The 16530-nt window shown below is 40.4% G+C and overlaps 1 protein-coding gene across 9 annotated transcripts in view; it reads left to right on the forward strand.

Annotated features, from left to right (window-relative positions):
- Positions 1-800: 800 nt before the first annotated feature.
- Positions 801-16530, forward strand: part of RHOT1 (ras homolog family member T1) — a 60349-nt gene continuing 44619 nt past the window's right edge. For 7 of the 9 annotated variants that reach the window (XR_003791944.1, XR_003791945.1, XM_029211789.1 and 4 more), the window contains exons 1-3: positions 801-1034; positions 12255-12313; positions 14697-14778. Coding sequence is in view for 7 of the 9 variants with exons in the window: in XM_029211789.1 (XP_029067622.1) it covers positions 959-1034; positions 12255-12313; positions 14697-14778 (217 nt within the window). In the remaining 2 variants the exon portion in view is untranslated. The remainder of the gene's footprint in view (positions 1035-12254; positions 12314-14696; positions 14779-16530) is intronic. The other 2 variants (XM_029211787.1, XM_029211784.1) reach the window with 2 other exon arrangements.

Below are 16530 nucleotides of genomic sequence, written 5' to 3' on the forward strand. Positions count from 1 at the left end.
CATATAAGCATATATAGAGAGATATAGCAACAAATTCCTCCGGATGGAGAGAGTCAGGAGGAAATTAAGACAATGTTAGAAAAATTAGTACAAGGTTATTATTCAGTGCCACCTATGTGTCCGGCACTGCGCTGGGCAAACCTATGTAAAGAGATGTACCAGAAGACCCTGCCTAAAGTAAACCACACAGAGAGAGGAAAATCACTTGGTTTGGTTACAAAGAAATGAATCTGTTTACACAGATAGTGTAGAAACTAATCTCATTATTTAGAATCGTATTTTATAAGCATCACAGATAAAAAGCAGATAGGGTGGTGGGCTTTGGTAGTGGAAAGGACTCGATTCTGGGAGGTAGTCATCCTTTACTCAATCAAGCGCTTTCTAAGGGCTTTGTCCAATAAGGTGGGGAATACTTCTGAAAACCAGGTGGACAGGTCGCTGCTCTTCTGGAGTTTATAGTCAGGTAAGAATATTCTTGCCCTGAGTCACACTGCCAAGGTCTAGCTATACGACCTGGGACGAAAAACTTCTCCTGCCGCTATTTCGTAAAAGAAATGGGGTCAGACTAGCGACCCTGCCACTCAAATCCCGGCCCAAAGCGTATCCCTGGCCGCTGTTCCCGGAGGAGAGCGGGCGAGACTCCCGCTCGATGCTCTGCGGCGAACCTGACGGCGGGGGCGTAGGTCCGGGACAGAGAGCGTTCGCGTTCCGAAAGCGCTTGTCCCTCGCGGCGCCCCGTCGCCCCGCCGCCGCCGCGACTCGCGGAGCCGGAGGAGGCGGAGCAGGCGGAGCAGGCGCTGTCCCGGCTCCTGAGCAGGGTAGCTGCTGAGGAGGTGGTGCGGCGGGCCCGGGAGGCCGAGGTTCGGGCGGGGCGGCGGGAGAGGCTGGCAGGCGGCGCCGGCAGCGTGGGGAGAGCGGCGCCGCGGGCTGGGCTCTCCGGGCGAGAGGAGTCCGCTCCATGCGTGCGGGCCGAGGCCGGCCCCTGCGAGCCGCAGACATGAAGAAAGACGTGCGGATCCTTCTGGTGGGAGAACGTGAGTCCGCGCGCCCGGGCTGGCCGGGACTGGCCGCGGCCACCGCAGCCCCTGCCGCCCCACTGCCCTACCTCCGCGCCCCCAGGCCTCCCAGTCCCTCCGCTCTTCCCTTTCGGCTGCCCGCAGGCGGCCCTCGATCTCTCACCTCACCTGGGCCCTCCTGAGCCCTCCCGTCCTCTGTCCCTCCGTCATCACCCTCAAGCCGTGTCGCCATTAGCCTCTGACCGCCCGGCCTCATCCCTCCGAAGGTCCTCTCCTTTTTCTCTTGGAATGCTCTCCTCCCGGGCCTTCGCGTTTCCGAGGCCGCCTCCTCTCAGACCTTTTCGTCTTCCGTGGAGATTCCCTTGTCTCTGCCAGGCAGGTGCTGGAACAGGCAGACTGACCAATTGGGATGGCGTGAACTGGCTCCCGGGGAAGCTAGGGGGAGGGGTGCAGAACTGTTCGACTTGTGGGCAAGGTCAGGTGTCTGCATGTTTTTGCGCTCGCGGTGTTCCCTCGCTCTAGGCATTGACTGTAAGGCACGGAGCATTTTAAGCGGTATTTGCTCTTTGCATTGGAATAACTCTAGGTACACTCGATGTTTCCTCAAAAATTTACTCTCAACGTCAAGTTATACAAGTGCTCAATGAATGAATACTTAAATGGGGAGGGTCCTTAAGTTGAGAGAATTATTGTTATCCTAAAGCTTAGTTTCCCCCATCTTTTAAAACATTATTTCATAACTACTTGGTAATTAATTTAAAAATGACGGGCACACGTGAGACCCCCCCTCCCCCGCAGAGATTCTTAGATTTCACTTTTTGAAGATGTAATAAGGGAGACATGTCTTCTGTTCACTGACTTGGGGACAGAACAGCAGGGACTTCTTGATATTGTTCAAGTTACATGACTCAATTGGTAGGACTAAAATAAGAAAGTGGGCTGGGGAGGACTGGACCGTTTGTTTTAAAAGTACATTAGTTAATGACCTGACTTTGCTGTTTTGAACCTTTCTATTCTAGACCCCGTTTCATTCTAGAGTAGCCCCTCCAGGTCACTGTGATGCACTCCCAACGAAGGAAGTGAACACATTTTTACCCTCTTCTGTAGTGTTCTTTGCTGTTCATGGAAACCTCTGTTCACCTGCTATTGTAGAAATCTTCCTTTAGAATCAGAATTTAGAAGTAAGCTTAGCCAGACACAGTTTACTTTTTGGTTTGCAGTTGTGAATTTTAGTTTTAATTTATAACAACACATGTATCAACCTGTGTTTTGCATGGACTTCTTGACAAAGTTCAGGAATATGATTCTTGTTGATGCATTTGGAGCAAGGTAGGGAAAGTGAGTAGATGTCCCACTTAAAAAACTGATGGATAAAAAAAATTTTTTAAAACAAAAATTCTTTGTTTTGGTTTTAGTTTTGAATATAGGGAGCAATTACATATAATCAGTAGTCTGTAAAACATCTGAATTGAAGTGCTATACATATGTGAGATATATTGTCAGCCTTAGGACATTTAAGCTAAAAGGTTAACAGTATTACTTATTTTGAAATACATAAAAGACTTAAAAATTTGTTAGAAAAATTACGAGCCATATTCTGATGAATTGAAAGCAAATAATAGAATTGGTTAGAGTGTATATGTGAGAGTTTTTAGATAAGGAGAAACTTGACACAAGAGAAAGCCTTCGTTTTTGAGGAAGACATTTTTCTTAAAGAGGATGGTACCGAAAACTTTAGGCCAAGTTTATATACGTGATTTTTTTTCCACATTTTAAAGTATGAGAAATGGGCTCCTCTGGTGGCGCAGTGGTTGGGAATCTGCCTGCCAATGCAGGGGACACGGTTCGAGCCCTGGTCCGGGAATATCCCACGTGCCGCGGAGCAGTTGAGCCCGTGTGCCGCAACTACTGAGCCTGTGCTCTAGAGCTCGCGAGCCACAACCACTGAAGCCTGTGTGCCTAGAGCCCATGCTCCGCAACAAGAGAAGCCACTGCAATGAGAAGCCTGCACACCTCAACAAAGAGTAGCCCCCACTCACCGCAACTGGAGAAAAGCCCGTGCGCAGCAGCGAAGACACAACGCAGCCAAAAATAAATAAATTAATAAAATAAATTTTAAAAATATATGAGAAAGAGCTACACTTACTTGGAATATATAATTTTAATTAGTTATAGTAAAGGGTTGTATGCTGGGGGGAAATGACTGAAGCATTACTTTTTGAGATTTAATGTAAGCATCTGACAGCTACTTAGCCTAGCTGTAGTACTTTAAATGCCAGGTAAACAATAAGTGTGACCCAAACTATTTTGATACTGGTCTGATACACAGATTTATCAGGAAAACCACTTTTTAAAATTTTATTTATTTAGTTTTGGCTGCATTGCGTCTTCGTTGCTGCGCGTGGGCATTCTCTAGTTGCTGTGAGCAGGGGCTACTCTTCCTTGCGGTGCGCGGGCTTCTCATTGCGGTGGCTTCTCTTGTTGTGGAGCATGGGCTCTAGGCACGTGGGCTTCAGTAGTTGTGGCACGTGGGTTCAGCAGTTGTGGCTCACGGGCTCTAGAGCGCAGGCTCAGTAGTTGTGGCACACGGGCTTAGTTGCTCCGCAGCATGTGGGATCTTCCCAGACCAGGGCTCGAACCCGTTTACCTTGCATTGGCAGGCAGATTCTTAACCACAGTGCCACCAGGGAAGCCCAGGAAAACCACTTTTTAAGGAAGAAGTCATAATAATTCATTTGTAGTTTTAAGATGGTTAACTAAGGGAAATAGGAAACGAAAAGAAAAAGGAGCATCGTCTCTGGAGTTGTTGTAAAGCCTGTTCTTTCTCAATCACTTCAGTACATTTTATTGCTGTTAGTGTCCGTCCCTGAACCACACAGCAGCAGCTTCATTCACTGAGGCTCCCAAACAGTTGTGAGCAGTTTCAACATTCTGTTGGCTTAACCTATACTGTACTCTGGAGGTGAAATGGATCTTTTCTTGACCCATCCAGAGTTTGGATTCTGAGCCAGCCAGGCTTTAATGCTAACTGGTTGCTGAATGTCTGTTGACTGCTTAGATCAGAAAAGTTAGGCTGTCTATAAATTTTAAGGTGTTTATTTGCAGAGAAAGCCAAAGTATTTTAAGTATCTTCTTCACCTTACCTTAATTATTGAACATATTGAATGCTATTCAGGCCAAATTAAAAGTTAATTACCATTCTTTAAACAAAATTAAAAATTTAAAAAAATTCAACCACATGAAACTTAGTTCTTCAGGTTATAACTTTCCATGGTCAATTTCATTGGCCAGAATTTGCATTTAACTAGATTTGCATTAGTATGCTTAACAGATGTCCTTGTTATAATATGAGGAATGAGCCTTATTAACCTTTTATCTAAATCCTGTAGCTGCATTAAAAGTACACAAGATAGGGGCTTCCCTGGTGGCACAGGCCCGCGTACTGCAAAAAAAAAAAAAAAAAAAGTACACAAGATAGTCTTAGTTTTAGTGAAGTCTTGTTTTTAAATTAAATTGAGATATATTTGTCTTCTGGTCAAATTAATTAAGAAAGTGGAACTGTTATCCTCTTTTTAAATGAGTCCGGTATCTCTTACGCAGTTTGTCTAACTGCTTGGTTTATCATCGAAACTTCTGCCAAACTAGCTCACACTTTGGTTGGCTCTGGCCTAGGCTTTTGTAATATCTCCTTAACTGGTATCCCTGCTTCTAATTTCGTCCGTTCTCCATGTAGCAGACAGAGTCATCTTTAAAAAGTATCCCAGATCGTGTTACCCATTTAATTCTCTGATATTTCTACTTTCACTTAAAGACCATTCAATTTTTTTTTTTTTAACTTTTGGCTGCATAGTGAGGCGTGCGGGATCTTAGTTCCCCAACCAGGGATCGAACCCATGCCCCCGGCACTGGAGGTGCAGAGTCTTAACCCCTGAACCACCAGGGAAGTCCCAAGGCCATTAAACTTTTTAATGCAGTCCTGCAGAGTCCTTCACAATCTGGCCCTTGCTTTGTTCTTGTACTACTCTCTCCTTTACTTTGCTTTCTCTATAAGAGGGCCCTGACCCAGGCATTATCCCTACTTCCCTGCATATTTGTTCACTTTTTTCTGTTGTTACTTGGGCTAGAAGCTAAGCTTTGTAGGGGATTGGTCTTGTTTATTGCCATTTCCCCAGGCCTAGAGTAGGCCAGGCACAAAGTAGGCACTCAAATAGTTGTTGAAAGAATGAACGAGTTCAAGCTAGTTTAGTTTATTTAGTTTATTTAGACTTTCCTTGTTTTCCAAACCACTCCTCTTAGTCATAAAAATGTGATCATTCTCCTTTCTTAAAATCTGGTCTGATGTGGTTATTGTTAGGATTTGAAGGGGCAGCATTCATCCAGTCTCTTGTCCATGTTCTTACCTTTATTTTGTTGGGGAGATTCCTGTGTTCTGGCAATGAAGTAGACCAGTGACTTATAATGGCAATGCCATGTCTAGTTCATGTCTTGGCTGCCAGGAATTATAGTCCTTGCCAAAAGAGGTCAGCTTCTCCTTGAACCACCAGAGGCCATCTTGGAGGTTTAAAGGAGTTAGAGAAAGATTCTTTAGGTATAAGAGTCAAAGACACTTCAGGAATAAGCTAGCATTTATTTTGGAGAAAAACTTTCTATGATCTTTTTAAAGCCATATTGCTCTCCATTCTGGTCTTTGTTAGAATGATATTTGAAGATTAAACTGCTCCAGTTTCAATTATACTGTGTCTGGTGATAACACAACGCAGTATGGTACCTACTATCACCTGGGTGATAGTACCTGGGTGATTGGCCGTAGAAAGTCCATTCTACATAGCCTATTCTATTCATATAGAGAGTCTCTTCTACATCATCCTTACATATGTACTGAGACCTGTTCTCTGCTGTCTCTTCTGCTCTGCCGGCACCAGTTGGGCACTAGTGTTGACGTAGTTTGAAGGAGAGGGATAGACCATAGCATTTGTCCTTCTGCAGCCCACGTTGTCTGCATATGGTTGATGAAATTTTCCTTTGGAACAATGCTCAGCTATTTCCCCAAATGCTAAAATTTTCCAGTTAAAAATACAACTTCATAGCTACTCTCCTCCTCCCTGTGTATTCTAATTACAATAAATTAAGAAGAGCCAGCAAGGCTTCTTAATAAAGAAGCAGATAAAAATGAGGAGTAGGTAGATCCCTTTGCTACTTGAAGCATAGGGTGTTTGTTATCAAGAAAAATAGTCAATATGGCTGTTAGGATGGCAATTGGAACCAGGGAATATTACTTCCACTTCATGAATATTAAGAATTTGCTGTCATTTAGAAGTAGATGTTCAAAAGATGTGATGAAAAGACAAATTTTTAGCCGGGATAAATCTAGATAATTTGTTCTATAGTGATGAATTATGCTTCCCATGGATGACCTACTTAGAAGCATGGGGTTTCAGACAGAACTGTAGCATGTTGTGTTGAACTGAATCAGAAGGCCTTCTGTCCTTGGGGATAATTGTGGCCATGCTTTTAATTTTTATAGATCACTTTAATATTTCTCAGGCAAAATAGAGGAAATAGAGACCATCAGATGTCTGGCTAACAAAGGATAATTTTTTTGTCCTCCATATTAATATTTATATTAAAATGTTTATATTATATATAATTATATTTAATTATATTTATCATAAAATTGTACTATATAAAATATTTGTAGTATATATTATATTAAATATAAAATTTAATTGGTACAATAATTAGAGAAGAGCTTGGCATATTGTTCCTTATGGAAATAATTTCTATTTTCTGGAGTAGTTAAAAATATGCAATGTTTATACTCATCTGCCATTGTCATAAGGGATTTTTTTTTTGGCTGTGCTGCGCGGGTTTCAGGATCTTAGCTCCCTGACCAGGGATCGAACCTGGGCCCTAGGCAGTGAAAGCGTGGAGTCCTAACCACTGGACTGCTAGGGGATTCCCATAAGGAACCTTTTTGATTATAGGCTTATTTAAAGAGTCTTAAAATTTTAATATTCTAAAATTTTTTCCTTCAAGACATTCATTTATTTTCTCAATTAAAATTAGCTTGAAAGTGGCCTATTTTAACTTTAATTTTAAACTTGCTGCTTCATTATTTCTTTGATAGTCTCACTCAAGGTTAGGTGGGTAGGTCTTAAGAGAAGCAAAAAAGCCCTATTTTGGATTCACCAAAGCATTTTTTTTTTTTTTTGGTTAAATGTTTTTATTTATTTTTTATTTTTTTATTTTTGGATCTGTTGGGTCTTCCTTGCTGCGCGTGGGCTTTCTCTAGTTGCGGTGAGCAGGGGGCTATTCTTTGTTGCAGTGCGCGGGCTTCTTATTGCGGTGGCTTCTCTTGTTGCGGAGCATGGGCTGTGGGTGCGTGGGCTTCAGTAGTTGCAGCACGCAGGCTCAGTAGTTGTGGCTCACGAGCTCTAGAGCGCAGGCTCAGTAGTTGTGGCGCATGGGCTTAGTTGCTCCACGGCATGTGGGATCTTCCTGGACCAGGGGCTCGAACCCGTGCCCCCTGCATTGGCAGGTGGATTCTTAACCACTGAGCCACCAGGGAAGTTCCTCACCAAAGCATTTTGAAACTAAATCACATCTGTATAATCCTTTATTAGTTAAACCAGCTGTCATTTCACTGCTCTTCCAAAAGGAAACCCAAAATGGTACTAATGAAAACATGCTCATTCATTTTTTCCCAAAATCACTGTAATCGCTCTCTCTTGCTCTAATTTTGAACGTGCTTTAAAAAAGGAAATCACTCTTGGATTTTTATGTGGGAGAGATTCATGTTCTTTGATTTTTTAAAAGGCCTTTTATTATACAATTACTTCAGAAACTACATGGGATTGTTTTATTGTAGTGAGTGCTAAATTGCCTCAGATTCTTTAACAAATGAGGCAGGATACGAATGAGTAGAAATGTCACACTTTGAAAGGTAGTATCATACAAATAAGTTAATTATCCCCGCTCTTTGGTATTGCTGTCTTGTAAGTCTGTATGATCAAGCATAAGTAAAGCTCTTTAATTGTTGCCGTCTTTACGGTGCCTCGTCTCCAAGCCATTTCCTTTCCTGTCTCTGAGGCCTGCCCTGTTGGAATGGACATGGTGACAGGTCTGTGCTTTGGCAGGAGTTGCTGCAGGTAGCCAGAACTGCCCTGAGGAGCTGAGCTGCGGAGAAATCTAAATTTCCTCAGAATGTTGGTTTTCTCTTCTGAAAATATCACTGGGGGTACAGAGGGTCCATGAGAAAAGCAGAAAAGGGACTATGACCAAGAAAAGGGTTGTCGTAATGAGTTTTAAGAAGAGAGATGAGGAAGAATGGATGCATTTTAAAGATTACGGTGAGGGGGAACTTTAAAGGTAACACAGAACACCTGTTGAAGACCTGCATTTTGCTAAGGGATCCTGAGTGATGGTGATTAAGGAGAAACAAGTCCTTTGCTGTCTTGGAAACTGATAGGCTTTTTGATATTGTTGATTGATTTAATTTTGAAGATTTTGTTTAACATTTTGAGTTAAGGATTCAAAGGTAGGTAGGTTTCTTCTGAAACTGATGAGGGCCTTTGAGTGGTAGGATACAAATAAAATTTTTAAAAGGTAATTCTAAAAAGGGGATTATCAGGGTATCAGAAGAAGAATCAGGGTATTAAGGTAGGCACATTTCTCAAGGACCAACGATGGGACTTGTTTTAGTTACCAAGGAGCATCTGAGTTATTGAGTATCCGACTGAGTATCTGATTATTGAGTATCTGATTCATTTTTTCCCATTCCGGACTTAGTAGATCAAGGATAACATTGTAGACAGGTACAGTTGACCTTTGAACAACATGGGTTGGAACTTTGCAGGTCCACTTATCTGCTGATCTTTTTCAATAGTAGATACTACAGTACTACACAATCCGCAGTTGCTTGAATCCAGGGATGAGGATACAGATGAATCACTGATACAGAAGGCCGACTATAAGTAACACTATTTTCAACTGTGCGTGTGTTAGCACTCCTAACCCCCTCATTGTTCAAGGGTCAGCTGTATAAGATATCCAGGAGAGTTCTTCAGAAATGGAAAAGTTTCTGGGAACATCTGTGCTGGTGATAGTTGTAGGATTTTGGAGATAACCAGGGAAAAAACAGACATCTCTCCTAGGGCCAGAAAGGCCCAGAAGGTCAAAGGTCACAGGTATTGTACAGGCATTGGATCTTCTAAAAGGTTTGTTGTTTTAAGTATCTGGAATAAGAGGACGGTGGCTTGGCCCATTTTAAGATAACTACATTTGACCTTTGAACAAAGCAGGGGTTAGGGGTACTGACCTTCTGTGCAGTTGAAAACCTCTGTATAACTTATAGCTGGCCCACTGTTTACTGTGTTCCTCTGTATCTGTGATGCCACATCAAAGATCTGCAGATTGTGTAGTATTTGCAATTGAAAAAACAAAATCTGTGTCAAAGTGGACCTGCACAGTTCACACCTGTGTTGTTCAACGTGTGGGGAATTTGATTGAAGGATAGACCTGACTCTTTTGAATTATTTTTGCAATTTTTCTGTAAGTCTGAAATTTTCTGAATATAAATTAAAAAAAAATTGAGCCAGAGTTGCTGGATTAGTCACCAATGAATCTGAATTTTTTTTTTCTTTTTTTTTTTGCGGTACGCGGGCCTCTCACTGCTGTGGCCTCTCCTGTTGCGGAGCACAGGCTGCGGACGCGCAGGCTCAGCGGCCATGGCTCACGGGCCCAGCCGCTCCGCGGCACGTGGGATCCTCCCGGACCGGGGCATGAACCCCTGTCCCCTGCATCAGCAGGCGGACTCTCAACCACCGCGCCACCAGGGAAGCCCCGAATCTGAATATTTTAATTAACTTACGCAGTATTTGTGTATGGGGTGCTTCCTGACTTTTGTGGTCACCATTCCTTTTCTGTATTACTAACTTGTGTTAACAATAATTGTTAATGTCTGGCATAAGAAAGAGAAAGAATACTGCTTAGCTATCAGGAGATGGGTTATTCTCTTAGTGAGACCATGAGAAAATCACTGTGGCTGGGTCCCTTAGCTCTTCATCTAAAATTTTTGTGGGGAGCTGGATAAGCTGCCTTCAATAACTAGGTTATAGCAGTTCTGTGATGATGGGCTCCTGATTCCGTGACTCAGGGAGATGTTATGTTATTGTCAGCCACTTGAAGAAGGCCCAAGCCTTCTTACACATGTAAATTGTAAAGATTGAAGAAGTCAGAGCTAGAAGATACCTGTTAACCATCTGATCTGCCCTCCATCTGCAGCACCCACTTGTTTGCAGCACACCCTCTAAGTTGTTTTGACCAGTGCTCTCTTTTCTAGCCAGTCATCATTTTGCCAGAGACTTGACTTGTATTTTTTTTTAATAAATTTATTTTATTTATTTATTTTTTGGCTATGTTGGGTCTTCATTGCTGCGCTCAGGCTTTCTCTAGTTGCGGCAATCGGGGGCTACTCTTCGTTGCAGTGCGCGGGCTTCTCATTGCGGTGGCTTCTCTTGTTGCAGAGTATGGGCTCTAGGTGCGTGGGCTTCAGTAGTTGTGGCATGTGGGCTCAGTAGTTGTGGCTCGCGAGCTCTAGAGCACAGGCTCAGTAGTTGTGGCACACAGACTTAGTTGCTCCGCAGCATGTGGGATCTTCCCGGACCAGGGCTCAAACCCATGTCCCCTGCATTGGCAGGCGGATTCGTAACCACTGCGCCACCAGGGAAGTCCCTTGACTGGTATTTTTAGTCACCCTTTCTTTTAGTCATTTAGAAAAGGAATGTGACTTTCCTTAACTTTAACATTTTCCAGTTCTTTTATATTTAGACTTGACTTTTTTTTTTTTTTTTGCGGTACGCGGGCCTCTCACTGTTGTGGCCTCTCCCGTTGCGGAGCACAGGCTCCGGACACACAGGCTCAGTGGCCATGACTCACGGGCCCAGCCACTCCGCAGCATGTGGGATCTTCCTGGACCGGGGCACGAACCCGTGTCTCCTGCATCGGCAGGCGGACTCTCAACCACTGCGCCACCAGGGAAACCCTAGACTTGACTTTTGAAATCTATAATTTTCTATTACGGCAGAGATTAACAGACAGGTGGACTGTTTTCCTCTAGAATCACAAGAGGATTTAGTTGATAAGCATTTGAATATCTAGCAATAGTAATTATATTATCAGAAAATGATGGGAATGAAAGTCAATTTTTAGCAAGAAGATTAAGAATTTAAGTTTGTGCGTTAAAAAAAATTTCTAGGTTAGAAATTGTAACAGGAAAGTATCTTTGCTCTTACTAACCCTTTAAATATGATACCCTAAAAAAGAAATGAGGTAAAGATATAAAGAAATAGACACTCTGCTCTTCTGTTGGTGAGGATGTAAATTAGTTTATTCTGTTTTGGAGCTAATTTAACAATGTCTATTAAAACAAAAAAGATCATGCATGCTAACTTGAGTTCTACTTCTAGGAATTTATCCTGTAAAAATACTCATTGCACCATTGTCTATAAAAGTGAAAATCTGAATACTGTTCATTGTTAGGAAATTACGTTAATAAATTATGACATCATACAATGGATTCTTATACAGCTATCAAAAATAATGTAGGAAGCTTTTTAAATGTTAATATAAAGTGCACTATTGCTGTTTTTAAAAATTGTGATAAACTATACAAGACAATGTTAAACATTTTAACCTTTTGTAAGTGTACAGTTCAGGGGCATTAAATGTGTTCACAGTGTTGTATAACCATCACCACTTTCTACATCTAAAAGTTTTTCTTCATCCTCAACGAAAATGCTATATTTATTAAATAATAACCTTCCCTTTCCCCGTCGCAGGAGATTTAAAAATATTGACGTGGAATACTGTCCAAATACATAATTAAGTGATAAAGGAAGATTGCAAAATAGTATAAATACTCTGATTCTACTGTGGTAAATTATTATTATGTTAAATATAAGTGTAGGAAAATCTGGGAGACTACATATGTTAAACAATGGGGGATACTATGGGAGATTTTTACTTTTATATATTTTGGTAATTTTTTGTTTTAAACAATGAATATGTGTAACTTTACTAAGCAGAAGAAAAAGATATAATTTAAGTATTGTACTAAAACATGCTAATTTGGATGCCTCTGATTTTAGGTAACAAATAACAGACTTCCCCGTGTGGTTGCTAAATTTGAGGTTATATAGAATCTAAATACTTTATTAAAGTAATTCTTTCTTTTCACAGCTAGAGTTGGGAAGACATCACTGATTATGTCTCTGGTCAGTGAAGAATTCCCAGAAGAGGTAAACATTTTGATTTCTTAACTATATTTAAAATTTTTTAAATTTTATCAAAATTGAGTTAAATAGAATATATTTTTGCATGTGGTTTCTTTCTGATAGTTATGACTTTTAGAAAGGCTTGTGGTAGTTTTTACAAGACATCTTTGAAATATAGTGTAGGAGAAAGAGTCAAACTAGTTCTGAGTTCACTAAGTAAGGCCTTTGTGTTTCTTACTTTTGATCTTGGCTAGGACGTTTGTCATTTCTGTGCCTTAGTTGTCTCATCTGTAAAATGGGAGCTGAAAGGGATGTTAGAGATATCTAAGCTGTATCATCCTCTCTTAATGTTTTTCATAAGCCCAAAATATAGAACAGATGGAGTATTCCTTTAGTTGAAGTAAGGGTAAAAGGTCTGGCTCCCCGCTTGCCTTCCATCTGACACTCCCCGGTCTTTGAGGCATTAGAACCACTAGAATTCTGACACACATATTTGAAAACCTCAAATATTATCCACCTGCATCATTTTACAAATAAAAAATCTAATTCATTCCACCTTTGCCTACCTCAAAGGATTGTTATGGATCTCAAATGAGATAAGCTTAGTAATAATAGAGTGCCACCAAAAGTTAGGTGGTTTTGTTATTGCTGGCAATGTATTTATTTATTACATTTTGGAAGTTCCAGTATGGGGGACTGTTGGCTAATGTAATGTTGTTGTAACTGTTGGCCTTATGTAATGTTAAGATATTGTTATGAGGAATGGGATCAATGCAAAAGGGATGAAAATTATTTCTTTTTATTTTCTTTCTTCACACAGTAGGTATTATTAGTGCCACGGTTTACATTTATCATTTCTTTACTCTTGTTTAATTAGGAATATCTGTTCAATTTTGCTGTTTAGAGAGGAATTTGATGTATTACATGGTAGTTATTTCAAAAATTACAACTGCCATGTGACCACTCATTGTTTCCTTTTTTTTTTTTTTAATTTATTTTTATTTTTGGCTGCCTTGGGTCTTTGTTGCTGTGTGCGGGCTTTCTCTGGTTGTGGTGAGCAGGGGCTACTCTTCATTGCGGTTCGCGGGCTTCTCATTGGGTGGCTTCTCTTGTTTCAGAGCATGGGCTCTAGGCACGCAGGCTTCAGTAGTTGTGGAACTCGGGCTCAGTAGTTGTGGCTCGTGGGCTCTAGAGCATAGGTTCAGTAGTTGTGGCACACGGGCTTAGTTGCTCCACGGCATGTGGGATCTTCCCAGATCAGGGCTCGAACCTGTGTCCCCTGCACTGGCAGGCGGATTCTTAACCACTGCGACACCAGGGAAGTCCCACTCATTGTTTCTTTTGCTTTTTTTTCTCTTAAATAAGATAGTTAAATAAATCATAGCTTAATTTGTAAAATGGAGTGTATTTTCATATGTGGTGTGTGGAATCAGTAACGTTAATTAGGATCACTCAGGTTATAATACCTAAAAGTTTTCTATGATAGTTTAATTTAGTTTAAATTGTCTTTTTATTTTATTTATTTTATTTTTTTATTTAATTCTTTTATAAGTTTATTTATTTGTATTTTTGGCTGTGTTGGGTCTTTGTTGCTGCGCGCAGGCTTTTCTCTAGTTGCGGCCAATGGGGGCTACTCTTTGTTGTGATGCGTGGGTTTCTCATTGTGGTGGCTTCTCTTGTTGTGGAGCACAGGCTCTAGGCACGCAGGCTTCAGCAGTGTGGCACGCAGGCTCAGTAGATGTGGCTAACGGGTTCTAGAGCTCAGGCTCAGTAGTTGTGGTGCACAGGCTAAGTTGTTCCATGGCATGTGGGATCTTCCCAAACCAGGGCTTGAACCCGTGTCCCCTGCATTGGCAGACAGATTCTTAACCACTGCGCCACCAAGGAAGTCCAGAATTGTCATTTTAGCATAGTCCTTTGGGGCGTGGATAAGGAGTTTTTCTAAGTAATAGGGTCATTAAGCATAAGGCCTGTGTAGCCAGTTATCTTCTAGAAGAAATGAATTTTGATAATTTATTAATTTATTTGAGGATTATTTTAGATTAACATAAGTCTTCATTTGCAGAGTATCTTAAGCCTTCAACAAAATAGAACGAAAACTACATTTAAAAAATCTAATTTTTAAACACCAAATTAATTTAGGGGCTGAAGTATCCTTAATATGTCCTGTGCCCACATAGGTATAAATGTGCATTTTTTTTTAAAAAGTGTTTTATCATATAGTTTTCATATATATTTGCATCTGTGGTAAAGCATAAAAATAAGCATTTAAAAGAACAATAAATACTTGTAAAGATAAGTATTGGCAAAAGGGGCTAATATATGGATAAATTTACATAATCTGTTAACAAGTTTGATTGATAATATTCAAAGGTTTTTCCTTTTTTATATTTGTTTGCAAATGAAGGTTCCTCCCCGGGCAGAAGAAATCACCATTCCAGCTGATGTCACCCCTGAGAGAGTTCCAACGCACATTGTAGATTACTCAGGTAGTGAATGTCTTCTTGTAGGTGAAGCTGTAGAGTTAATTTAATAGTCCTTAAAAAGGTACTTAAATGAGCTTTAAAAAACGTTTTAAGAGGGGTGTTCCTTTTCTCTAGCAGTAAATGATCATTTACTATTTTTGTGTTACCCCACACCCCACGAAAAGCAGTTCTCTGTCCCTAATTTACCAAGTTGGGTTCTGTAATAACGAAAAAGAAGGAGGGATGGCAAATGACCAGACAAATGATACCCTCCTTGAATTTGCATGTTTGCAGAGAGAAGTTCTGTGTTAATTTTGTTATCAGACATTCAGGCATGCTCTGATGATGTAGAAAGGTTCTAATTTGAAAAATTTTTGAGTTCTAAATTTGTTTTTTAATTTGTCAGACTTTGTCCTTAAAAAAAAAAAAAAAGCTAAAACAGTTATCATCTTGCTTACAGTATATGATAATGGAAGCACATCTATATTGCTTTTAATAATATAAAGTTTTTCTACACACTACTACTTTACTTTTTAGTCATTAAATTATTTTACTTTGTTCTGGGACTTCTTTTGGGAAGAAAGGGAAGTTGTAACAGGTGTACCACTCTGATGAGAGATGTTGATACTGGGGGAAGCTATATATGAAGGCAGGAGGTATATGGGAAATCTCTGTACCTTCCACTCAGTTTTGTTGTGAACCTAAAACTGCTCTAAAAAATGAAATCTATTTTTTAAAATGCGTATAACTACATTAGTAATACTTCGTTTTGCTGAGCCGGTATTCCATATATTCCAAAAGTGAAATACTTTGCAGTCTGACACATATGACTGTTGAACACTTAAAATGTGTCTGGTCTAAATTGAAATGTGCTCTAAGTATAAAATATAAGTGGATTTAGAAAATGAAAAAAGGAATGTACGATATCTCATTAATAATTTTTCTATTGATTACATATTGAAATTTTAATATTTTTGTTATTTTGGGTTAAATTAAAAAGTCATTTTACCTGTTCCTTTTTACTTTGTTTAAGGTGACTACTAGAAAATTAAAAATTTTATGTATGGCTTGTATCATATTTCTGTTGGACAGCACTGTACTAGAAGCTGAGGGGAGTTGGATGTTTTCTGCTACAATCAGTCTCATAACTAGCTTTATTTACAGAATTATTCTTTTTCAATATGTGTAGCCACATACTTAGATTCACTTTAGTATTAGACTTGAGGCCTTAACCCGTTGATTACTCAACATTTGAGAAGATATTTAAAATACGGCCAATTTTTTAGCATAAATTGAAATACCATGTATTCATTTGTGATATTAGTTTGTATGTCAGAAATAACATGCATTTTGGGGGGAAACAGTTAACGTAAAGTGATCTAAATTAATATGTCAATAATTGCTTTGGTCTTCATTTGTTTACTTCTCCATTCTAGCTATATATTGCACCTATCCCCTGCACCTGTGGGATTATAGGCATATCCACCCATTGAGATCCGTTCTAGCCAGAGATATGGACCAGTGAGGGAATGTTTTTTTTTTTTAATTTATTTTGGCTGCGCCGGGTCTTAGTTGTGGCACTTGGGATCTTAGTTGTGGCACTTGGGATCTTTTAGTTGAGGCATGAGGGCTTCTTAGTTGCGGCAGGTGAACTCTTAGTTGGGGCATGCATGCGGGATCTAGTTCCCCAACCAGGGATCGAACCTGGGCCTCCTGCATTGGGAGTGCTGAGTCTTACTCAGTGGACCACCAGGGAAGTCCCCAGGGAATTCTTGA

This window comes from Monodon monoceros, unplaced genomic scaffold (genome assembly GCF_005190385.1).
Source record: "Monodon monoceros isolate NGI ecotype Baffin Bay Population unplaced genomic scaffold, NGI_Narwhal_1 Super_Scaffold_9, whole genome shotgun sequence".
Lineage (NCBI taxonomy): Eukaryota > Metazoa > Chordata > Mammalia > Artiodactyla > Monodontidae > Monodon > Monodon monoceros.